This window comes from Carya illinoinensis, chromosome 12 (genome assembly GCF_018687715.1).
Source record: "Carya illinoinensis cultivar Pawnee chromosome 12, C.illinoinensisPawnee_v1, whole genome shotgun sequence".
NCBI lineage: Eukaryota > Viridiplantae > Streptophyta > Magnoliopsida > Fagales > Juglandaceae > Carya > Carya illinoinensis.
Genome location: NC_056763.1, coordinates 24,230,984 through 24,257,303, shown reverse-complemented (window position 1 = coordinate 24,257,303; position 26,320 = coordinate 24,230,984). Strand labels below are relative to the sequence as shown.

Sequence of the window (26,320 nt, the reverse complement as noted above, 5' to 3'; positions counted from 1 at the left end):
ATAATTTTATAATTTTTTTTTCCTTTAGCAAATATGTAATATATGAATTATTAGTAATAGAATTCAATTCGGTTAGGAAGAATAAAATTAAAAAAATAAATATGGTGTGTAAAAATATTCACATCTCATTTTTCATAAAATTTCTTATAATTTAGTTAAAAAATACATTCTCTAAAATTTTTTTTCTAAATTTTATTTATCTTTCTAAAACTTCTTACATCTCATTTCCTATCCTTTCTCTATTCTATTAAAATAATATTTAAAAAAAATAATATTTTTTATTACATTTTTCTCTCACCTCCTTTTATAAACTTAACTACAAATAATTTTATAAATTTAAAATAATAGTTTGGGGACAAATAATAAATCTCCATATTTAAGGATTCATTGTAACAACTCCTTCCATTCACTCCAAAATAGAGAATGGGATGGAGAGTGGTTTGGGATGAAATTTTTAAATATTTTCTCATATTATAGAAAATATGTTACTTTGGGACATCGGATGAGAATGTTCTAAAAAATGATAAGTAAGAAAGCTTTTACAAAAATGATGTTAACTGTTGTTCTTTTACAAAATGGGACATATTATGGGAATGATAAGTACGAAAGCTTTTACAAAAATGATGTTAACTGTTGTTCTTTTTCGCTCTGTGCAGAACATGTCTACATTGTCTAGCATTCGTGTTTTTCTTTTGCTGGGTACAAGAGTTGTTTAAAAATCAATTGAAAACAACTTGTGTTGTCTGACAGAAATTTAAAAAAAATAAATAAATAAATGATCTTGTTTTTAAAAGCTTGAGTTGGCATATCCCGTAAAACACAGCATTTTCTTAGCATTTCTTTTATTTCTTCCCGTGTAACGTGGTCTTTTTAGAAACTTGAAAAGTGTTTTAAGTGAAACAATAAGGGGTCTACGCCTGCACAAAGATACCGTGCTGCATAAGCTCAAGCGATCAGATGATGCATTTCAGTCCCTGAAAAAGCTTGATATGGAGCTTTTAGTCAAACAGATCCTCGAATAAACATAAATAATATCCATTGAATAAACAAAAGACAAAAATTTTTAATGCCTCTGAGGTCTGCTTGCCTCTGCTTGACGTTGTTGGAGAAAGCCTGGCTATGACTAGCCATGTTTCTTTGCAATAGACTGCTCAGTAAGATACCTATCAGAATGCCGGGTTGAGGTATTAAATTAGTTGTAATTGAACCTAGGTTTTCATCAAACTAAAGAAGGAAAGCTTAACCATATACTTACTTGCCAGTGTAGAAGCCTGCAGAATACCATGCGTTTAAAACATCAGTAAGATCTGTTTTGGAGATGGGACTTTGAGATGTTTCCCCTTCAGTTTTTGCTCTCTCTTGCTCTGCATTCCATGAGAGAGTTACCGATAAGATAAGACATCATATCACAAATGGGTCATCAGAAAGCATTTGGCAGCCAAACAATAAATAAAAAAATGTAGAAGTAAGCAATGACATATGGAAGGAAGGGTAGGAATCAGGATTCACTTCTTATCATGGACCCACAAATGGAAGAGAGAAGCATGAAATAGTGAACTAAGATATTGGGAACATTTGAAGCATATGCTTTATATCACAAAAAGTGAAGTCATGCCATGCCGATAAAGCCAAACTACCCATTTTGAATTCAAGCCTCTATTGATTTGTTTAAAGGATAGCACTAGGATGGCAAATCGTATTAACGACTCGTATTCATGTCGGGTCAAGACGTGTACATAATACTTAATGGGTCAACACGAACATGACCCGTTAAGGATTTCATGTCAAAATCTCAAACTCTAACACGATCCGTTAGTGTATACAAAATAAATTGACATGATACGACCCATTCGACCTGATTGATCTTATATAAATATTAAAATATAAATAATATTTATTTAAAAAAAAACAACTACAAGTCTAAAATTACAATCCAAATAATAAAAATCCCAACACTACCAAATATAATAAACACACAAATATGATCCACACATATTGTAATAATATTAAAATTACATCCCAAATATAATACACAAAACACACAATTTAAACATATTAATGTTACAATCCCAAATATGATAATAACACAGATCTAAACAAATTTAGAACTTGAAGAAGGAAGTGGGCCATAAGTTTTAAAGGTTTTTTTAGTTTTAGGTCTTAAGTATATAAAGGGAAATCTAATTTTCTTAACGGGTCATAATGGATTGACCTGTTAGTGACCCGTTAGGCAATCATGTCTTAACGGGTCAACTCGTTTTGACCCGAACCCGTTAAGATTAAACCCTAACCCACTTTTATCGTATCGTGTTCGTGTTAGGTTAACGGGTCGTATAACATATTGCCATCCCTTGCCAGCAGTACGCAATTCTATCTTTCTATCTAATATGAGCATCAAAAACCCTTTCAATTACAGATATGAACAATTTGAAGAAACAAGGTAAAGTAGATTTAATTCCAACAACTGATACAAATGAAATCAGAAAATACAGAAAAAATGAGTAACGTTACCCCGAAGAAACAACAACGAGAAATTAAAAACCCAATGTGTTCAGATGAGGTAACAAGATGACCAAATTCATATAATTATAAACTGAAGCCATCTCAACAGGTTTAGCTTCTGGCCAAAATAAATTAGTAGTCACATTTCAAATGACAGCATTTTAACCCTGCATTTCCGCTATTTTCATTGTAGCACCATTGATAAACCATTATATCATTAAGATTTTCATGCAAATATTTTGCTCCAAGAAAACCATGCTTACCTTCATTTATATTAGAATCACCAGAAACTTTTGTCATCATGGAAGATATTGCCTTTTCTGCAGCTCCCATTGCTGTTTTGACAATGTCACCATCTTTGAGAAGGCCAGAACTTCCCGCAACCGTCACCACAGAATTATCAGAACAAGTCTTGCCAACATAAGTCCCACCCAAAGAACAGCCAGGACATGAAGTACATGGAACGTTGCAACATTGAGAAACATATGGGCAGCATGAACAAAATGCATTTGAATGAGACATTTGACTTGCAGGAACTGGACATTCTTGATGCGTAGAAGAACCACCCCACTGTACAGCAGGAACAGAACCTTCTACAGAATATTGGTTATTCCAACCACCAAATTGATAAAGCTGCTCCAAAATCTTTTGCCTCTTCTCCTCAAGCTCATAATATTGGTTGAGTACCTCATTATAATCTTCTACATTATGAAAAGATGAATAGCCTTTACCAGCACTTTCGACATCTTGCTTTTGTAGACTATTCAATGAATCTATACAGGGCTCAGGTGCATGAGAATCTACATTGCTATTTTCTTTAACTAGTAAAAGATTAGTCTCTCCCAAGTCTGTTGCAGTATTTGCTGAAGCATTGTTTTTCTCATCTGCATCCCTAATTTTTTAATAAACAAAGATGGTAATGAAAATACATTTAAAAAAAATACGAAAAATACGACAGGTTAATGAAGAAGAACAATGATCTCGACAAAACTAATAGATTGTTTAGTAATGATCTGGTTTTGGGCTTATGTGCACAATGCATGCCAACTATTGTTGGTTAATTCTGTGCCTTGCAGTGCGACTTAACTCTTCTTCTTGCATTAAAATAGAATAAAAAAAACGACTTACCAAAGAAAATAAAACAATAGAATATAATGGGCTGTTATGCATGATATATATACAAAAACATAGAGACAAAGAACTGTAGTGTACATTCACCTTTTTCAAAAGATGATAAGCTCTATGTTAAACCTTTTGTGTTGCTTTTATTTGCTTTGTGTAAAATCCCTCCCACTGCTAACAATTTTCTAATCTAAATCCATACGGCATCATGTACCAAATTGGCTAAAACAAATTCTCATGGGTTGGTCCTGGTTGGCAAGCCAGGGCTTGGCATGATCCATGCACCTGCTGCAAGGCATTCTTATGCAATAAGCTCAAATCGGCCAGTGCCATCTCAATAAGCCACCCAGCATTGAAATGGACTTCAGTACCTCTTGTTCAGTTGGTGATTTCAGTGACATAATTGTAGATGAAGTAATACCCTCACTCATGTGTCCTTGTAAGAATCGTCAATGGATCAGACATTTGGCACCAAATCCCTTTTTTATAAATAAAATAAAAATCCTTGGCAACAAATCTTTGAGGAACAAGATTTTTTAATCCGACCTAAAGAACCAAGAAATTGACCGTTTAGGATCAAACCCTTTGTCCCATTTGGTTGAATTAATAGGAACAAGAGATCCCAAACAGGGGGCAGTTTGTCCATGCAGCAAGGACTTGTAGTCTTGTATAAGGAATGAGCCATAGATTCAACTGGCAATGGGGTGGCAGTTTGGAGATTTTCTTTTGGGAAAGGGGGAGTGGGTATCCATCCGTTTTGGGGTGTGGATATGATGGGTCTTTGAGTGTGGTACACATTAAGTGCGTAGTGCAGAGGACATGTGAATTTGAGTTGTGGCATCATGCTGCCGATATTTATAAACATTTCCAATGATTTTGTAGACAGCAGGGAGAATAAATTAGATGAGTCTACCACATTTATATACGAACCTTCCAGCCTCAAGACTTTCATTGACATTAGCAGAGGCATTTTCCCCAGTGCTGCTAACATCCATTTCTCTTTCAATTGAAGGATCACGGCCTTTCTTGCTATGCATTTTCTGGAAAAGGAAGTATTTGGAAAGATTATAACATTACTGCAATCAAATTTATGTGGCAATTCAATAGAATGAGATTTTTTAAAGCACAAGTATGGTCAAATATCAGTTAAGATTTTACATAAAAACCAAAAAAATGGTAAGTTCTCCAAGCAAACATCAATTTCCACACATCTTTCTTTGGTATGTTTGTCAGTCATCACACGGTATCTACTTTTTCGTTCTTCTGGGTGTTTGATCCATCATGCATCATTCTTTTCGCCCCATTGTCATTATAGAGCATAGGGGGTGTCAGTAAGGTTGCAGTGTGTGTATTGACTAAGTAACCTTAAGTCTGTCATTTTTTTTTTCCAAAACAATAAGTATAAAAACATATTAGAACCGCATGTAATCTGCCCCGTCCAAATTTCACCAGAAAATCTAATGTAACAGCGTTGTTGTTTCAACGCCGATAACTTCCGAGAGAAATCCATGCATGCTACCAGAATAAAAAGTTGTAAAAATTAGTTTTTCATCACACCAACCTCTCCATGTCACCAAGGTATCAATTTGCCTGTAAAACCCTCATACCTTTCTTCTTTTGGGTTATATATATCTTATGATTGCAAGAAGCATCAAATATTTCGAAAGCAACGAATTTAGCTCTGAATTATGAAAAAGGTACCATGCTTGAGCAAAGCAAATATATTTTGTTTGTGTGAGTGCACGCTCATGTGTAGAGAGAGAGAGTGAGAGAGTACCTTGTAATTGGATATGGCGTCGTCGAAGGCGCGCGTGAGTGCAGAATCGTCCCACAAGTCACCTTCCTTCCCCATGTTTGTTAATTGTTCTTCTCCGGGTGATAGGCGCGCGCTCTCACCAGCCAAAACCCTTCCCCCTTCCTTTACATTTCCTTTACATCCTGCAACAGGGCCCAGGCCCAGCAAAAGAAACAGCACGAAATTGCATTTTAGTCCCGTGGTTTGAGGATATTCCCTTCCGAATGTTTTTAAAGGACAAATTATATATTTCTCTCTCTCTCTCTCTTCAAGTTTCAAGTTGAGACTTGGGCAGTAGGTTTATAATTTGGTGGAGTTTATATATTGAGTAATGCTATATATAATTGTGAAGTATGTAAGTATCGTATAGTCCTTTTAAAAAAGAATATGGTTCATTATTAAAAAATTAATTAATTTTTTCATATGGATCTCGTTTTTATTTACTTTTTTTAAAATAATTGTGTAGTACTTGCATACTTATGGCTATAAATAAGTTTGGATTGTGAAATGATAATTTTTTATTTTAGATAAAAGTTGAGAGTTGAATAAAATATTATTTTTAATATTATTATTATTTTAATATTTAAAAAAGTTGAATTGAAATATAAAAAAATTGAATTATTTATTATATTTTATATAAAAAATTAAAAAAAAATTATAATAATAAAATAAAATAAGATAAAATTTTTATATCTTATCTTTAACTATCAAACCTATCTTATAAATTTTATTTCTTATATATATATATTTTAAAGAGTTGTACTAAATATTATAATCTCTTTTGAGCTTTTCTCTCATGACTTCCAATTATGTCCCAACAAACCAGACAACAACTTTTATATATTCAAAAAAACACACACACACAACTTTTACATATTCCCAAACTTTTTTCCACTCCAAAAATATTTCTTATGGGCCCATCTCTTTCATAAGAAGACAAAAACAATCACATTAGCTTTTTTTTTTTTCTAACAATTTTAAAAATTTAAATATTATAGTGATTTTAAATATTTTAAATTGTTATATAAATAATAATATTTGAATATAAATAAATTAAAATATATATTTAAATATATGAAATTGTTAGATAAGTTTAACTTATTTTTATAAAAAATTTAATTTTGTCAATAATTAATTTAAAATAAAACTCACTCCAACAACAAAGACAAGTTACAACCATGGTACTGTTTGATCACAAAGAATTTTAATCTCAAACACAAAATTTTTATCTCATCATTATAATTTTTTCAAATCTCCATACAAAATATAATAAATAATTTAACTTTTTTTCTACTTTTTCAAATATTAAAATAATATTATTATTAAAATATTATATTTTAATATTTAATTTTAAAATTTAAAATTTTTATTAGAACCGATAAACGTTGCCTAGATCATTCAAAGATTCCATTGATCGGCACTGGATTGTCGCATTGGACCGAAAATGATGTAGAGCCTGGGGGCCCAGAGCTCCTCAATCGCATTCTTAAGTTGTAATCAACATATGGGCCCACTTCTCTGTAGCGTGAGGAACCTTTTTTACCGAATAAAATAGCAAAGAATAATATACATACGAAACATTTTACAATATATTTTTAAAAAATGATAGTATTTTTATAAGTTATTTTATAAAAATAAAGTTTATTTAAAACATAATTATATAAAATGTTGTGAAAAAGTATTATATGTAAATCATTTTTCAATAGCAAAAGTAAAATTCAGCCAATTATATTCTCATTTTATTTTTATTTTATTATGATAAAATAAAATTATTGATCAAATCTTACATCATTTTTTAAAAAATTAAAAATTTATCTAAAATAATAAAAAAAAGTCACATCGAGACGAGATTATAATATTCAGTATGACTCTTGAAAAATAATATATATATATAAATTGTAAACTCCACCAAAGTCTAAACTTACTTCTCAAGTCTTAACTTGAAACTATGCGAGAGAGAGAGAAATATAATTTGTCCTTTAAAAACGTTCTGAAGAGAATTTGCACAAACCACGGGACTAAAATGCAATATCGTGCTTTTTCTTTTGCTGGGCCTGGGCCCTGTTTCAGGGATGTGTTTTGGATGAGAGAGCGCGCCTACGGGTGAGAACAGTCCGGCCCGATCTGGGGAAAATATTTCGATCCATCATTTTTTCTAAACTTGACCAGGCCGAATTTTCTTAGAGACCGATAGCTGTCTGATTCGATTTGTCTAATCAATTTTTTTAAATTGATTAATAATAAAATTTTATTTAAAATGTTAAATTAAAATTAAGAGACTTATTAGATGAAAATTATATAATTATTAATATATACTAATACTATATATTATAGTTATACGTTAAATAATATAATAATAGATTGATTGAAATATATATAGTTATAGATTTAGTACCAATACTATAACTAATAATTGTACTAGTAGTATTACTAATATATTATATATTAGTGATAAATTGATAATATTATTATTAAATAATATTTTATGTAATTATAGTGATTTAATAATGACATATTAAGTTAACTATACTAATACCATTATAAATTTATAAATATACTATAACTCTCATAATATGTTAATATATTAATATATACTAGTACTATATATTCTGGTTATATATTAAAGAATACAATACTTATATAATATTGAGATATATTAATAATTAATTATATATAATTATTTATATAAATAATAAAATATATATTTTAAATTTTCATTTGATCCGATCTAATACGGTCGGTTTTTCTAGTTTGGATCAACCGAATCTCACCCCTATCATCTGCAAGTCACCTGGAAAGAATAGCAAACATGGGGAAGAAAGGTGACTTGGTGTCCTTTGCAACTAACACCTAGTTTGGTTATATAGATGAAATTATCTCATTTCATTTAATTATTATAATTTTTTAAAATTTTTAGATAAAATATAATAAATAATTTAATTTTTTAAAAATTTTAAAATTAAAATTAATATTATAATAATATTTTATTTAATTTTTAACTTTTAACTTTTATATCATTTTAAACCAAACGAGGCATCAATTACTTATCTCAATCTTTATTTAATTCTTATTCACCAATTATCACTCAAATTTTTTAAAGAAAAGTTTGATTTTCAAATCGATATAAAGAACACACTTTCCACATTGCAGATATAGTATGTTGATGTATCTTTCCATCAAGAATGAGTTACGTTTAGATATAGAGTTTAATTAGGTTATGAATAGTAATATTTTATGAATTTCTTTGAAATAAGTTTAATGTTTTTTTTATTAAAATTGATTTAACTTGTCAAATTGAAATATATAAAATAAATTGAAATGTATTTAAATTTATTATAAAAAATTAAAAAAATAATAGATCTTGTTAATAATTAGTTTAAAATAAAATAAATTTAATTCAATAACCAAATATAAGCTAACCATCAATAATATAATAGAGCAGTGATGCTCGAGTGGTGGTACGGTGCTTACAGAGTTTTCACTTTTCATCCATGGTTTTAAATAAAAATAAAGCACATAAAATGGATAACGAGAACGATACTAATATTTACGTGACTTGACGCTAAAGTCAAAATCGTGAGGGAGAATTATATTCTATTTGATATTCTATGAGTGACAAATAATTTATATAATTTTTTAATAGATAAATGCTTTTGTAAAAAATGGATCTCTTATTAAAAAATATAAATAAAAAATTATTATTTTACAGTAAAATTTACTTTATTATAAAAGACCTACACAAAACTTATTTATTTAAATTTATACATAGCATTACTTATTTATAAATTTTTGTGATTATGTGTTATTCTTTTCACATAGAGAAACAATATTTATAATCATGAATATGTAAGCGTTACGTAATTATTTAAAAAAATTTAAATAATTATATAATATTTATATGTTTTATGATGAGAATGGGAGACATGGAGGATAGAATGGAATGGAATGGAAGACGGTCTCTTGTTGCTTCTCTTAGAAGCCAAGTATCTTGACTTTTGCTTTAAGTCCATCTCACCCCTTTTTCTTTTTCTTTTTTTTATCTTTTCTTTTTTTTCTCAGCTGCTTCCCGTAACTTTTATCGTGACTTCTCGGTCGCCTCTCTTTTGTCTATTTTGTTATCTCTATTCACTTTGGGCTTTTGACGCATGAATGGGTTCGCATTTTAATATTAAAAAATTTTAATTTATCATTTTTTCATTATCTTAAATAAGCATTTTTAAATAAATAATAAATTATATATTGGTTAAATAAATATATGTGATATAAGGTTTCATTGTAACACTTGTCCACAAAATAGTATCAAGTAAAATCATTTACCTAATGAGTTTATTGCTATCGGTATTTTAATTATTAGAAAATGATAATATGTCTTGTGAATTTGTTCTCCTTGTTTTGACTATTTATATATATAATTTTTTAAATTTTGTTTATTTAATAATTAATGGAGTGATTTTTAATATATTGATGTATTTTTTTTATTTTTTTAAAATATTAAAAAAAATTAAAATATGCAATTTATACTAATATAAACACGCCAACAGTTGAAGCTAGGCAACACACTGTGTAACAGCCTGCTAGAAATTCAATTGTGAAATTTCTATTAACTTTAGGAATCTCGTGAAAACCTCATAAGTTTTCATGAATCCATTAATCGTATAGGTTTTTGTCTAACTACATAGTTAGTATTATTATTTACTATGGTATCAGAAATGTGTTTTTGATTATTGGAGATAGTTAGAAGTGTCAAAATGTATTATGGTTTGTGCCATTAGACTCGGAGGGTTATTTAAAATCTTATGGTGCAATAACATTTTTTCATATTTTCGGACAAAACGTCTGTTCAAAACTGTAGATATTATTGGATAAAAAGAAATATCTTGAGGTAATTTTCATGAATATTATTGGGTAAAAATATTTTAAATTGATTTTTATAGATATTATTAAATAAAAATATCTTAAGTTGATTTTTTGTAGATACTATTGGATAAAATATTATGAGATAATCTTTTATAGATATTTTGGGTAGGAGAAAACTACACTCAACTCTCAACTCTAGCCTCATCTCTTCCATATCTCATCCATAATTATCTCCAGCCACCTCTCCCCACGAAATTATCTTCATTTACACTTTCCATTGAAAGAATATCAAACACTCTATCTCGGACAGCTTTTAGGAGGTATTTTGCACGCCAATTTCGAAGCTGTTGTAAGTGTTTTATCATAAAGTCTCCTTCATATAAATTGTTCTTTTTTGAGTATAGTTTACATGGATATCTTATTTGCCCCATTTGAAGATCATCTGGTCAGTCAAATATTGTATAAACTATAGAAAGGTCATTCTGGGAGGTAAACTGGAGAATATGTTATAGTTTGGAGTTTTTGACCAAGCTAATGGATAGATATTGGTCTGAAATTTTTATGGAGTATTGTTAACATGTATATATGACTATTGGTTGAGGATTTTTGCATGATTAAAGGTTTTGATGAAAGATTTTCTTAGATTTAGAAACTTAGAAACTGGAAGAGGAAAAACAGTTTTTGTTTTGAGAAAGTTTAACTCTTTGGTGGTCTAAACCTATTCTAATGACTTTGATAATTTTATTGGAGGATCCTAAACATCTTATATACATGTTATATTATTATTTTGAAAATATTTGATATTAGTTTTAAAGATATAAAATTTTATGCAAAGAGATATTCAGATAAGCCAAAGTGTGGATATTCTTGGCTAAATTTATGTTTTGATTAATTTCTAACCATGTGATCTTGAATTAGAAGCTTGTATATGTTTTAGGACATCTTTTTAAACCATGTAATGGTTTGGTTTGAAGATCATATATTTATAAGTCATAGATCAAGAGATTTATCAAAACTAGTTGAGGAAAAAGTTTCTGTTTTTGGACTAAGTGTAAAACCAAAAACTCCAAATTTTATTTTGTGATTTTGGTGACTTTAGTTTGATGAGTTAAAGCATGGTTGATGTTAGGATGATATTATGAATATGTTAGAAGTAAGATTTGATCTTTGAAATTCTTGGAGATGTTTTGATTTAAGGTCAAAACTTATGATTCAAGTGCTTGGATCTTTTTACAAAAAGTTTGGTGTTGATTATTAGCTTTTTCTAAATGGATGTTTTAAGTATGGTTTTGAACTTAGGATTGGAAGATGTTTGTTGCAAAATTTTGGTTTAAGCATGAGTTTTGAAGTTGGAAGGAATTGCAACAAAAATAAAGGGAAATGGCCTATGGATGTTTCAACCATAGTGTATTCTTCATAGTTGTGTTTTGTTTTAAATTTTTCTGAGTTGATATTTAAGTTTAGGACAAAATTTACATGAGGAATGTAAATTTTAAAAACTTTTAGAGTTAGTATGCAAAATCCTTAAGTTATGGGTAAAACGATCATTTTTCCACATGTAGAGAGTAAAATGAAAATTTTACTCTTTAAGTTAGTATTTTCCATATTTCAAATATTTAGTGATTTAGTTCTAACTTTTAGAATTACTAATTACAGTTCATCGTGGTCGTACTTGAAGTTTTATAAGAAACGCGGAGATCGAGGTAAGTTAGCTTTTAACTTACTAGCAGTCTACTGTGTATGTGTGCTAAGTAAAGGAACTACAATGTATGTATGTATGTTATCATATATGTCATGCCATGCCAAGTTATCACGTAATTGTCTATTATACAGAATTTATTCTGTCATCAATTTTTATCTGTTACATAATATATTCTGTCATGTATTACTGTACATTACAAGTATGTTATGTTAAATATGTTGTCTATTATATGTTATGTCATGTTACGAAATATTTCTATTTCAAGTTGGTCATGTATTTCAAGTTATGTTCAAATCACGTTATGTTACGTCAGGGCTCCAGTCCTTTCATTTTCCAGTCACGTTTCATCTTGAATACATTCAGTTTGTGTAGAATACATGGGGCCACAACAACTGTGGAGTATGTATTTTTCATGTTAGGTCAAGTTTGTGTAGAATACATGGGGCCACAACAACTGTGGAGTATGTATTTACACGTAGAATACATGGGGCTACAACAACTGTGAAGTATGTATTTTTCATGTTAAGTCAAGTTTGTGTAGAATACACGGGGCCACAACAACTGTGGAGTATGTATTTTTTATGTTAAGTTAAGTTTGTGTAGAATACATGGAGCCACAACAACTGTGGAGTATGTATTTACACGTAGAATACATGGGGCCACAACAACTGTGGAGTATGTATTTTTTATGTTAAGTCAAGTTTGTGTAGAATACATGGGGCCACAACAACTGTGGAGTATGTATTTACACGTAGAATACATGGGGCCACAACAACTGTGGAGTATGTATTTTTCATGTTAAGTCAAGTTTCAGATCAAGTTCATGTCAAGTCAAGTTCAGTTCATGTTTCAATTTAAGTTATGTCAATTATGCTATATTGTACATCAAGTTATGCTTTAATTACTTATAAATTTGATTATACATTTATGCTTTTACTGTCATGCATGCATCATTAGCTTGTGTAGAAGTTTTTTGTTAACTTACTGAGATTTGTAATCAAATCTCACTTTGGTAGTCCCAACTACCATTCCCCCCGAATGGTAGATCTTGTTACAGGACCTGAAGGAGAATCAGGAGCTGATCAACTAGACACAGTTGACTAAGCGATGGTGCGACGTCAATGTTAATATAGTAGTTAACGTAAATTACTACTTGTACAATGGAGTTGCATCTTTAGTATTTTTTGGATCATAACCATTTTGGACTAGTGTTGTGATCTACTCAATGGGTCTTTATGTATGGAGTATGTTTTAAGCATTTGGGATATTTTCAATTTGGTGCATAGTATTGCTAAAGAAAAAAATTATCTGCTGCGAATATTGCATAATGTTAGATGCATGTTAGGAACATTGCATCTTATATGTCATGAACGAGGGCAGGTAACCTTGTGTTGCATGTCTCGACGCTTCAAATGTTCGTCCGATCCCAAACGGAATTTGGTGACGTCACACACTGACAGGCTACTAGCAGCATCCTTTGACCATTACTCTCCTCCTATTTTTTCCTCTCTTCCTCCTATTTAATGGTTCGGATGGAATAATTAATATTTCAATTATTTTTGATTGAGAGAAGAAAAAGTAGGGTTGGGTTGGATAAAATAATCATAAAAAATGAAATGATCTAAGAGCTAATGAAATCTATAGTTTCTGGGTGGAAAAATAATAATAAACCGTGAGAAGTGTTACCACTACAAAAAATAAATATAAAAATAAATTCACAAACGAATATAGCTTGATACGGTATAGTAATTTATTTTACAATCTAATGAACCACATTAAACCATGCTAGTTAGTAAATTTATTTTTATGATAAAAATATTAATATTTACGTGATTTGACACTAAAATCTATGTCAAAATTGTGAGGGAGAATTATATTCTATTTGATATTTTATAAGTGAGAAATAATTTATACAAATTTTCAATAGATAAATAATTTCATGAAAAAGTGGAGCTCATAATGAAAAACATATAAAAAAAATTATTTCTTTTTAGTGGAATTCACACTTTTACAAAGGACATGCATGAAACTTATTTATTTGAACTTGTACCTAATATTACTTATTTATAAATTTTCATGATCTCGCGTTGCTCTTTTTACATAGAGAAATTATATTTATAATAGTAAGTATGTAAGCGTCGTATAGTTATTTAAAAAATAAATAAATAAAAAAATATTACACAAAAAGAAAATTAATTTTTTAATAATAAATTTTATTCTTTTAAAATAAATATACGATACTTATATATTTTATGATTATATATAATAGCAATATTGTTTTATATAAATGAGAATTAGAGAGATGGAAGAGGGAATGCGATGGAAGATGGGCTCTTATTGCTTCTCTTAGCAGCCAAGTATCTTGACTTTTGCTTTTAAGTCCATCTCACCTTTTTTATCGAGACTTCTCGGTCGCCTCTCTTTTGTCCATTTTATTATCTCTATTCACTTTGGGCTTTTGACACATGAATGGGTTGGGTCATACAATTTGCATTTTAATATTGCAAATATTCAACATGATGAATTTTAATTAAATACAAAATTATATTAAAAAATTGTAATTAATATGTAATTTACTATTTTTGTATTCATTAATCTTAAATAAGCATGTTTAAATAAAATAGTAAAAATGATAAATTATATATTAATTAAATGAATATATGTAATGTAAGGTTTCATTATAATACTCGTCCATAAAATAGTGTCAAGTAAAATCATTTACCTATTGAGTTTATTGTTGTCAGTATTTTAATTATTGAAAAATGCTAGTATGTCTTATGAATTTGTTTCCTCGTTTTGACTATTTATATATATAATTTTTTAAATTTTGTTTACTTAATAATTAAAGAAGTGATTTTTAATATATTGGTGTATTTTTTATTTTTTAAATACATTTTAAAAATGTGAAAAAGAAATTAAAATGTATAATTTATGCTAATAAACACGCCAACAGTCGAAGCTAGGCAGCACACTAACAGGCTACTAGCAGCATCCTTTGACCATTACTCTCCTATTTTTTTCTTCTCTTCCAATTATATCTTGGCTCTTTTTTCTTAATTTACAAACTCGTTTAGTTATATAAGCTATTTTATCTTATTTTATTTAATTATTATAATTTTTTTAAAATTTGTACTTAAAATATAATAAACTATTTAATATTTTTAAAATTTAAAATAAAAATAATATTTTATTTAATTTTTATATTCTATTATTTCAAATTAAACGAACGAACGGGCTACTATGCCGTTTGAGTAGCATCACTTTATTTGAACGCTAGTCAGTTTTCAATTTAAAAAAAAATTCATATTTTTTTAATATATTTAGATGTTTTTAAAAAATAAAAAAATACACCTATATGGTTAAAAATTTAAAATAATTTCATTAATTATTAAGTAAAATTTTATTTTTACACAACGGTCACAAATAGCGGTTAAAGTTAGTGGGCGTTGTAGCTTTTTTTTTTCTTAAAACGAATACTTTTTAGGCGAGGGACACTGATCCATACATCTCTTGTATCATCACCTTCGCGACCAAGTCCTCAATCGTACATTTTCCTTTTGTCACTTTCCCTCACGTGTGGGTTGTTGTCGCCTTGCCACGTTTTCTCCAATAACTCCATTATAGGAGGTGAAAATGGGAAAAACTCGTAATTGAAGGACCTCATCCGCAATTAACTTTAAATAAATAAATAAATAATTTGGTAGATTTTCAATTTCTCGCAAACCTCCAAGAAGATAAGGCCGGTCCGGTCGGCCACGTTCTGTCTTCCTGCCCAAGCAAACATAATTGTGGACCCCACCCACGAGTATCAATTATTTATGTACATCTCCCTGCGCTCCTCCTGGCTCCTTCTAGATCTCACCGAGTCAAAACAACTTCGATTGTCCGGGCTGTCATCAACTATCAAGATCCTCGTTTACGCGTTTTGAGGTAATCTCTTGTATAATCGATGGCGGATTTTCATATTCGGTGGTCTACTTTCCTGACCGACGTGTTTATTTACTTTTTGGTTTAGTTATTTGAAAGGGATTTGTAATTAATTTCACGAATAGATATAATTTGTTAATTCAACCTGATTGATATTCTTTCTAATTTCCATGGCATCTTAGGTGCGTCTGGGATTAATTGGTTATCTCTCTGTGGTTGGTTAGAAACTTGAAGGAAGGGCTGATAAAACCTAAAGAGTGTAAGCAAACTTCATCTCGAGTACCGTTTATTTTTTATTTTTTTCTAGATTAAGAAAAAAAAAAAAACGAAAGCCACCTTGGCTATAGCCATGGTGATTGCCCTGGGAATACATAACAACGACATCAGCAATAACAAGAATATTCTCTAATCGAAATTTCTTAGATTCAAAAGTATACGGGTTTTTCATTTCCCTCGTGTTCACTGCATACTGAGCAGAGGTCGTTGATTGAACTGAGGTTGTTATTGATTTTTTAAATTTGAGATTTAACTTGAAACTGGGGATATTTTATGATTGAAAAGGTTTTTGTTATTTTCTTTCATTAAAAGGGGTTGTCTCCTTATTAAAACTCACAGTGGCCTGTATCACGTACAAGGAGGTCTTTATAAGGATTTATTTATTGATTTTGTTTGTTTGCATTGTATTAGTATCCCAGCTGATTGGGAGCTTTAGAGTGAAGAAAATTGTTCTTTAGTTAGTGACTTGCAATGATGTTGGGGAGAAGAGGGGCTTGCACAAAATGGCCTTTAATCACAGGATATGGTACGTTTCATGCTTGCAATTTCGTGTGCTAGAGTTAGTCTTTAATCATCTCTTCGAGTTTTTATTGCAATGATTGGTCAAGTTATGGGCATTTTTCTCTTCCCCATTTTTTTTTTTTTTTGTTGGTGGATAAAAGGTTTTAGACTTCCCAATTTTTGAAAATATAAGTTTCCTAATAAACTCTTTGATTACCTTTGAAAAGAAATTATCAAGTTAGTATGTTTTTCATCGGATTAGTTGTGAGGAACTGTATTGACTTTACTCTTTTTGTGTGCTTATGAGACCAATTGTGTTGGTTATCATCATTTTTTATTAATTTTTTGAAAATGTAAGCATGTAACTGGTTATCATCAAGAATTGATCAGTAAAGTCAAAAAATTAATTCTTGATTGTAAGTCATATCTGAATTTTTTTTCTTTGTACAATTACTGTGTGATAAGTTAGCAAATTTTTGCAAGAAATTAATGACAGAGATATTAACATGTTCGAAATGTTAAACAATATTTTTTTTTCAGGTTTTGCAAAATTTATTTTCTGTTCATTGGGTTCTCCTTCTGGGTATTCAAGAGAAGACTTGTACATCAATCTCATAGCTAGTCTGTAGAATCTACTTTGTCCATACTATAGTCTTTGTAGACAATGGAAGCAAAGTGGGCTAAAATACCGAATGATGAGAAGAAAACTGTTGTTGATTTGAAAAGGAAAAGGAAAGTTCGGTGCACATCAAATATAGTTGGAGCTAGCCAACCACTGTTCTTGCAAGATTCCAACTTGAACTCATCTTTATGCAAGATTGGTAAACGTAAGAGATCTGATACATGTAGAACCGAGTATGAATCACGGTTGAATAGATATATTCTTATTAACTATAGGAATTTCAGTAGAAGTGGGCTTCCTCAACGACTTATGTATCATCAAAATGGGGATTGGATTGATCATCCTCAACAAATTGTGGAGTTGGTCAGGAGAGATTTTCAGTTGAAAAATGCTGCTGTGGAAGTGGAGTTCAATGGCTGCCATTTATTGCTAGATGTTTTGTATATGATTCAATCCGAGTTGAAAACAGGTTTACAGCAGCACTTTGCTTGGATTGATGAAGCAGGTCACTGCTTCTTTCCACAGCATCTCTCTTCTACTAGTGAAATGCGTGAGTGCTGCCAATCTAGTTTCATTGATGACCCACACACTAATGGGACCTGTGAGGTCAAATTGCAGCTTGAGATTGGAATAACTGGATCGACTAGCTATGATTCAGAAGAATGTGTAGAAGAGTCAAATATTCATTCTAAGAGGACTAAACTTAAACTAAAATCTATTAGTGACTATGAGGGTCTCAATATCAAAGACAATGACAATCAAACATCAGATGCTAAAATGCATGAGGCTACTGGGGAAAATCTACCTATTGCTGTAAATACAACAACTAAGTCTCATATTATGCATGGAATTCTGGAGTGTGATAAAGTGAAAAGCATGTTTATGAGGAGCATGGGATCAACTACAAGTGCAAATGTACTAGAGGTTAAGTGTTGCTCTAGTTATTTGACACAAACTCGGCTGGAGCTATTTCAAAAGCAGATTGAAATAACTGAGAGGGGTCGTGGTGATCCAAATGTACAATATGGTTGGCTAGCGGTCAATAAAGATGCTCTAATGGGCATGATGACATATGGGCTTGGGCACGGTGGACCCAAAATTATGTCCTCGTATGGCAATGGAGTTCACCTTACATCATTAAACTATGCCCATATAAGGTTTGCATATCTTTTTTAATCTTTCATTTCCTATGCGTGTTTCTGTTTTTGGGGATTCTCATGGAATGGCTTATGCCTACTATATGAGGGGCCACATGGGGAATTATAGTTTTCATTAGAGGATCCCCCATTTAATTATCCGTTGAATAATCCCTTGGCCATTTGTCTTTCTTTGAATTTGGCTCTTTAAGGAATAAAAAAAAAAAGTCTTAAGTGGTTGGCTTAAGTGCTAAAGGCCTTGGTGTTGGTGATATGCTCTTTCCAAGTCTAAGGTTCTAATACTCTTGAGTGCAAACAATTCCTAAGGGCCTTCAGGCTGGGAAAATTTCCCCATGAATTACCCAAGGAAACTCCTTGATGAGGGCCTATGCATCCCTAGGAATAGTCGGGATGCTGTTATCGGACACCTGGTGCCAATAAAAAAGAATTCTATGAATTTGGCTTATTTTTCCTTTTGCAAAGACTCAACTTTTGTTTTCTCTACAGTGCAAATTATTGTGATGATGACGAAAATGGGATGAGATATGTAGCGTTCTGTTGTGTCATATTGGGAAATGTGGAGGTTGTCAGTCCTGGATCTGTACAATGCTATCCCAGTACTGAAGACTTCGACAGTGGAGTCGATGACCTTCGAAATCCGCGTCATTATATAGTTTGGAATATGAATATGAATACCCATATTTTTCCGGAATATGTTTTCTGTTTCAAGATGGTTTCCAGTGCTGATTGTGGTATGTATCTTCCATTTTCCTTCTCCTTCAAGGAAAAACACATTATTGTAGCAGCCCATCAATATTTTTCAAACAGTTCTTATGGAACACGGTCAACATGGTTAAACATACATATTTTTTTTGTACCGAGTCAATAGACCTTAAACTTTTCATCTTTACTTTAGTATATTTTGTTATTCTCAACTCCTTTGAGTACTGGACCGCTAGATCTCTTTGATGTTACAGGAGGGGATTTTGTTGCTAAAGAAAGTAGAATCGATGTGTCAGGAAGTATTACTAGTGAAGGGCCTCAGGTTCAGAGGCAATTGTATCACTCTCCAATTCAATCAGTAAGCTTTCTCATGCTCTTTAAGAATTTCATTTAGGGCTTTGCTACACATAAGCCCACACACCACACAGCACATTTATTTATTTTTTATTTGGTTTATTTTTCTTAAACTAATTGAATTTTTCTACTCATTATCTATATACCAAACATTTGGTAAAAGAAACAAAGAATGTGGTGTGTGGGCTTATGTTTGGAATTTTTCTTTCATTTAGCATCAGCAAAAACCCCCAATATGGATTTTGAACAGAAAGATAAATATGGATTTTGAATGGAAAGATAGTTTTACCTTGTCCCACCATTTTGAGCTGATGCAAGCCGTTATTTCAGCATGTAAGATCAGTTGGCAGATGGGTTTATGACCTATTATTTGTTTTTGATCGGTAACAAAATTTTATTGATCATACAAATAGACAAAGGCCCAAGTATATGGGACATGTACAAGAGCATCACCTATGCATGGTAACCATGTGCCCAACCGTCTCGAGGTCACAACATAATATTTCGTTTTTGTAATCCTTTTTTCTCACATAGCTTGGATTTTTTTATAAGCTCCAAAGCTTGGATTTAAGTGTGAAAAGAAAATGAAAAAGATGGCAGGCTGCAACCCTAGGGTTGGCTCAAGTGGTAAAGGCCTTGAGTTTGGGGTTATGCTCCCCTCAGGTCTAAGGTTCAAATCTCAATTGGGTGCAAACAATATCTAGGGGTCATCGGACTTAGAGATTTTTCCTTTGAATTACTTGAGATGTACTTGCAGAAAATTCCTTGTCGAGGGTCTGTGTACCCCTGGGATTAGTAGGGACGCTGTTTTTGAACACCCGGTACCAATCTAAAATAGATGGTAGGCTTTGATACCCCTATATTGAGTATGGGTGGTGAATGGAATCCCACATTGCTTGGAAAGGAAAAGTTTTTGCTCGTTATAATGTATATCAGAGGCTCCAATTTTACCATTTATTAATCCTTTTGAAATGTAGCCCATATGTGGCTCGGCCCTTCTTTGGAGGATTACGTACTACTTCTATTCCTTTGGAATGTGATAATCAAGCCACATCGCCCCCAATCTTGTTTTTCTTAATTGGACCAAACATATTGAAGTTAACTGTCAAGATAAGATTCTCACTAGAAATATATTTGCACCATTTTTAAAATCTGAAGACCAACTTGCAAATATGCTTGTTCTTTGTGTATAATCGATTGGTTTTTTTAAAGAGGTGGGTTATGCAATATTTATATGCTAGAATGAGGTAGAGTACTAAGGTAATAATCATTTGTATACGTCCCGTATACTTGTATTGCGGCTTTTGCGCTTTTAATGATAGTTCTCTTATTAAAAAAACAGGTATTAAGGTAATAATAATGTTTGTCAGTTTGTCGTTGGTGTCTTGTGTGGAGGAAGGTTTAGAGTCGAGAGTGCAGTTGGGTACTGTGCCTGGGGTTAATGTCGTTCCCCTGGTTTCTCTTCCTCCGATAAACGATATAGTGGGTTCACCATCGGATTGGGTTTGACTAAAGTTAATGGGTTTTAGCAAATCATTGGGCTTTCACATGGAGAATATGAAGATCAATTTAAAGCACTACTCATTGCGATTGAGATGAGCCACGCGCTTGAAACCAAATCAAATTTTGAGAAAAGCAGGCAGTTAAAGCGTTTTTCATGGGCAATCAACTATGATGCTAAGGGAGGTAGCTCAAGTCGAGGGAAGACTAAATGGAGGGCATTGTGAAGATGTTCTTTCAGTGTGATTTTTGGGTAGAGGATTAGTTTTTTGGGGTTGGGGAGGTGTGTTACATTCCAATTCAGGCTTGGTGTATTTTGGATAGTTTTCACTTTTCACGGGCTTGTTGGGTCATTAGGGACTCTCTAGTATGAGCTAGGTGTTTTCTTGTATACGTCCAGTTTACTTGGTTACTCTTATTGATATATATAATATTTTTACTTATAAAAAAAATTAATTTTGTTATTGAAAGGATATTATGTTAGGAATGTTGTCGTAATAATTGCATAGAAGTTACTGATAAAAAAATAAAAATAAAAAAGGAAATTAATTGCATAGAAGTCAACTGTAATTCTCTGAGTGTATAGTGGTGTATATTGAGAGGGTGGCTAAATTCTCTCTTATTCTTGTGTTAACCTTAATCTTGATATATGACCTTATAAAGTCATTTTCCTTTAGGAGAATTGTTGGCTATCTCCAGAATTTGACAAGAGATGTCTGGAAAAAGCCGTTGTCCTCTGTCCAAGCTCTTCAAAGACTCCAAAATCACCATGGATGCCCTTTGCCATGTTGTTTGAAGCTATCTCAAAGGATGTTTCTCCTAAAGATATGAAGTTGGTGAACAATCATTATGATCAATTCAAGGTTTGCAATAATTATTTTGTTAATTTTTTTCCCTTGGAAGTTATTATTATTTTTTAAGGATTCCTTGTTGGATATTTCATTAGAGCAAGAAGATTAGTCGCGAAGATTTTGTCAAACAGTTGAGATTGATAGTTGGGGATGCACTATTGAGGTCTACCCTAATGGGTCTTCAGTGCAAGGTATGGTTCAAACTACTATGATTTATTCAGGACAAGCCATTGTTGCTTGATCACGGAAGTTTGCAGCTTTCACCATTTATGTGGATATGGCACCTATTTATGGCTGGCCATTTGGGGGAATATAGGCATCGTCTTGATTCTTGTGTACTAAATTCCAACGTGCTTTTCATGTCCTGTTTCTTCCACTTTAAACATGCAATTGGTTTTCTAAATAGTATTTTTGAAAAGAACAAATCATTGCTTTTGTAAAAGGTGACAATTGTTGAAAAAACAATAAAGCCCTATCTGAGTAAAAGCTTATTCTATTGTATTTTTTGGGAACGCCATGATAAAAGTGCTTTGTTTCCAAACAGATTTTTCAATCAATAATGGGGTTTCATGCTTTAGCACTTGGATGTCACCTGTCATGAACTTCCATCAAATTACTTTTGTATCAAGTTTGACCTTAAAGTCATAAGTGGCACAGCCTGTCTCTCCTCTATATATATTTGATCAAGGCCCATTTTAGACCTGTCTTACACCTTTTGCTGTTTTGAAATGATGGGATTGGGCGTAAAACAATTGGTTCAACTGCTGAATGCTTGCAGCAACAATATTCCTCATAATGTTCATATGGTAGAAGATTTAATAGAGGGTGATACCAGAACATGGAAAGCTGATTTGATCTCAATTATTTTGATGTGGAATCCAGATATGCCATCCTAAACATAATCTACTACAGAATGAAGAGGTGGCATATAAGAATTGAAAGCTTTCTTAAGTCTGCATATCCCATTGATCAGAAGGAGCAGTTTTGCTCAACAAGGAACCTTACTTTCCAATTATTCAAAGCAGTTGTGGAATAAAAAAAATGCAGAGGCTGAGGTTATTTTTGTGGAAATCTTTACCTGTAAGTGGTAAAGTGGGTCAATTCCTATCTTCTATAAATGATGAGTTGCTGCTGTGCCCTCTATGTGAAGCTGGGGTGGAAACAGTGAAAACCAAATTTCTGGCATGTCATGTCATGGGGGCTATGTGACAGGAGTCACCTTGGCCATTAGCCAGATGTTCTTGCTATGGCGGCGAAGGCAAAATGCCTATAGTTTGAACACAGAAATATGTACCAGAAAGAAATGACAACCTCCTCAGGTCAGGTGGTTGCATTGAAAATTAATGTTGATTTTGCCGTTAGAAAAAAAAAAAAAAAAATTTGATGGCTGCTTTTTGCCAAAATTCTTCTGGGCTATGGACATCTAGATTGGAGTCTATAAATTCAACTATTGGGGAAGCCAGTGTACTCAATTTGCTCTCCATGAGTCTGCACAACATAATCTGCACCACCTACTCTGGATTCTCAGCCAGGCTGGTTGGTCCAGTGTAATGCAATGGCTCTAGAAGACATTCTTTATCATTATTAGTTTGGAGGAAACTTCTGATAAAACCTATTTTGGTGGAAATGTGATCAATTTTCCCAGTGTAGGTTAAGCCGAACAATCCCTTCCCTAAATGATAGGGATGGGTAGGGAGTTATTGTTTTTGGAAAATGATAAAAGATGCAACCAATTTTTACAACTATTTTACAACTTTGTTGTAAATGGAGGACATTTTTGTAAAATAGTGTTTAGAGAGTATCATTATTTTATAAAAACGTCATCCATTTAAAACATAGTTGTAAATAGTTATAAAAAAGTTGTATCTCGGACACCATTTTTGTTTCTTGGATTATGGTCATTGACTCATTTGTTAACAATGGCTTGTTTCCTTTGCCATTTTTTGCTTTCTTTTGCTAATACAGGTCCTCTCCAATTGCTTAACCGAATTGGATGGTCCAATTTAGGGGAGAGATAGTGATACATCGTGTGGGTCTTAACAACACTTATTGTTGTTAAATATAGAATTTCTGTATATCATAGACCTCACATGCATATTTAATATTGTGTTTATCTCTCTCTGTATTGGACTATCTAACTCGGTCAATCAATTGAAAAGGATCTTAATTGTTCTTTTGCCGCAGCAAATGCAACGACCACGTCCTTATTGACCACATAGTTTCATTTGTCATTTGTGGGTAAATGAAAATTAGTCACCTTGTGCCTTTATCGTGTTTGCAGCAACCATCCACTTGTGCCTTGAAAGCTCCAAAGCAGGAGCAAGACCGTTGAGGCTCATTGAAGCTGTGGTGTGTACGAGTGTTATCGGTATTTGATGTATGCCTGATGATTACTTGTTTGCTACTTTGCCCCTTAATGTGTCGACATGATGTGGAGAACAGTCGTAAGAGTCTTCAAAATTTTCTGTAAGTGGTTCTTCACCGCTCCTTTTCCGCCGTGAGGTTTATGCGTATTGTGAATGCGTGCCCTAGTTTCTATATGATCAAATTGTCAACATGGGACCTCAAACTCACAGAACTGTTCAAGTTAGGTAAACCAAACCTTGGGTCTGAAATTCCAAAGTATCTGCTGTTCCAACATAAGTGGTGCTTAGCGCTAGAGCTGTTTGGTACACGATGATAGTTTTTTGTATTTGTATTATTTGGCATTGCAATATGTTATTTATGTATTCCCTCTTTTGGGTCTTTTTAATGGATTGGCTACTTTTGTTGGAATTACTCTAATCTCTATGGTTTTGGGGGAGGAATTAACTTTTTCTAATGTGGTGTTTATATCCCTATATTTTCAAGTTTTTTATTTGTTTAATTTTTTTTTTTTTTGAAGGATTGATCTATTTTATTTTTATCATCTGTGATTCTGTCGTATTGTATTTTGTTTACAAGGAGAATTTGAAATAGATTTGTGGTGTATTTAGGTTGGATTTGAATCTTTATATTTTGATCATATTATAATTATACTAAATTCAGACCAAATTATAATTTTTCAAAATCTTAGATTTCAAATAATTAAAGAGAGAGATTTCAACTTGGAAAATGTTAATCTTCACGCTGGCACTAGGGGATCCTGCTGTTTTTTTTTTTTTTTTTTTTTAATGAACTTAGTGATCAAGCGAGTGTTTTTTAATGATGATGTGAATTTTTTTTTAAATATATAGAAGTGTTAAAAAATACATGTAAAAAAAAAACACAATGCAATATCGGGAGCTTCCAACTGTGGCGGTAGAGCCGCCCTTTGAACTTATGCATTTCAAATGTATTTATTTAAACAGTGCTTCTATATACAGTCTATTTCGTCCACGACTTGTGCAACCCCGATTGAGGTGGCGGTAGTTTTTGTAAAAACAAATGAAAAACTGATAGGCTTTCCTTTCGGTATAACTTTGGGGGCTTGAATTCCAACATTCTCACTTTGTAGAATTTTTCTATTGCCATCATTATTGCCGTTTGCTCCTCTGTTGTTGAATCGTCACCCTCTTCCACTGTCGAGAGAAATGATTGCTCTGAGCCCTTATTATGAACTTCATGTCGAAGCATTCAGCTTGGATTTTAATGTCAAAGGTTTGGGTGTTGAGAAGTGTTGATGAGAGTTGTGAATAGTAATAAAAAGTAATAATAAAGTAATGAATAGTAATAAAAAGTAGGTAAAAAGTATTGAATAGTAAAAAAAGTAGGTGAAAAGTAATAATAAAGTAATGAATAGTTGTGAGAAGTGTTGAAGATTCTTCAACATCCAAACATAGAAGGATCAGAGACAACTCCATGCTGCTCATCCCAATATTCAATTCATGCCCTTTCTCATAATCTTTGGCTTCCGTCTCCACAGACCTCTGACAAGATGCATTGGGAACTAATCGATTTGAAGGATTTAAATCACTGCCATTAGTTTCTTCGATGTCCTCTTGTTTCTTTTGAATGTCGGGTTCCAAATCCATAGACTCCTTTGGAGTAGAATCGAGTTCTAGTTTATTTGAATGGATATCATCGCTAACATCAGTTCCAACTTTGCCATTTACTATCTCATTGCCTACCATATCATCATCATCAGTGGCTTTAAGGGTCAAAGAAGTAGAATCAATGTTATTCTCGACTTTCAAATCCTCGTTTTGAATATAGGTAGGGTTAGAGTTCTTTAGCTGGGTCTGCAATCAATACGAAAGCATGCAGGGGAGGTGAAGGGATTGAAAACTATTGAAACGCACCGTTTGTTTGAAATCTATCCTCATGTCATTTTGACTCTCGCTCTGGGGAATCTTCCAATTTTGTAACAACAAAACGTTCTATTTTATTTTAAAAAAAAATTTAGTTGTAAATATAATTGCGTATTAATTAATATGTGTATCAATTTAATGTGATTAGTCAAAAAGTAGATTTGATTGAAAATAATGTTAATTT

General features: G+C 31.9%; 2 protein-coding genes across 8 annotated transcripts; one reads left to right on the top strand and one right to left on the bottom strand.

Moving 5' to 3' along the window:
• Positions 1–936: 936 nt before the first annotated feature.
• LOC122288834 lies at positions 937–5,559 on the bottom strand. The gene is made up of 5 exons (XM_043095628.1): positions 5,402–5,559; positions 4,555–4,664; positions 2,766–3,394; positions 1,256–1,364; positions 937–1,163 (listed from the first exon to the last, which is right to left on the bottom strand). The coding sequence occupies exons 1-5, from the start codon at positions 5,474–5,476 to the stop codon at positions 1,124–1,126; spliced, it is 963 nt and encodes a 320-aa protein (XP_042951562.1). The 5' UTR covers positions 5,477–5,559; the 3' UTR covers positions 937–1,123.
• A 10,183-nt stretch (positions 5,560–15,742) lies between these two features.
• On the top strand, positions 15,743–24,689 carry LOC122290154 (inactive poly [ADP-ribose] polymerase RCD1-like). Of its 7 annotated transcripts, none has more exons than XM_043097715.1 (9): positions 15,743–15,908; positions 16,088–16,164; positions 16,593–16,707; positions 17,223–18,461; positions 18,948–19,192; positions 19,400–19,521; positions 21,695–21,880; positions 21,964–22,059; positions 22,751–22,938. In XM_043097715.1, exons 4-9 carry the CDS (start codon positions 17,347–17,349, stop codon positions 22,805–22,807), a joined length of 1,821 nt encoding a protein of 606 aa, XP_042953649.1. In that variant the 5' UTR covers positions 15,743–15,908; positions 16,088–16,164; positions 16,593–16,707; positions 17,223–17,346; the 3' UTR covers positions 22,808–22,938. The 7 variants fall into 7 exon arrangements, with proteins under 7 accessions (XP_042953649.1, XP_042953648.1, XP_042953650.1 ...); XM_043097714.1 differs by having other exon boundaries at positions 22,413–22,938; XM_043097718.1 differs by lacking the exon at positions 22,751–22,938 and adding an exon at positions 24,150–24,689 and having other exon boundaries at positions 15,744–15,908.
• The last annotated feature ends 1,631 nt before the right edge of the window (positions 24,690–26,320 follow it).

Coding starts and splice junctions, on each gene's coding strand:
- LOC122288834 (XM_043095628.1), bottom strand. CDS start 5,476: ATGGGGAAGGAAGGTGACTTGTGGGACGATTCTGCACTCACGCGCGCC. Junction 1,365..2,765: donor TGATTCTAATATAAATGAAG/GTAAGCATGGTT, acceptor CATGGAATGCAG/AGCAAGAGAGAGCAAAAACT. Junction 1,164..1,255: donor GCAGGCTTCTACACTGGCAA/GTAAGTATATGG, acceptor GCATTCTGATAG/GTATCTTACTGAGCAGTCTA.
- LOC122290154 (XM_043097716.1), top strand. CDS start 17,347: ATGGAAGCAAAGTGGGCTAAAATACCGAATGATGAGAAGAAAACTGTT. Junction 19,522..21,694: donor ATCACTCTCCAATTCAATCA/GTAAGCTTTCTC, acceptor ATTTTCCTTTAG/GAGAATTGTTGGCTATCTCC. Junction 22,060..22,412: donor TAATGGGTCTTCAGTGCAAG/GTATGGTTCAAA, acceptor GTTTCCAAACAG/ATTTTTCAATCAATAATGGG.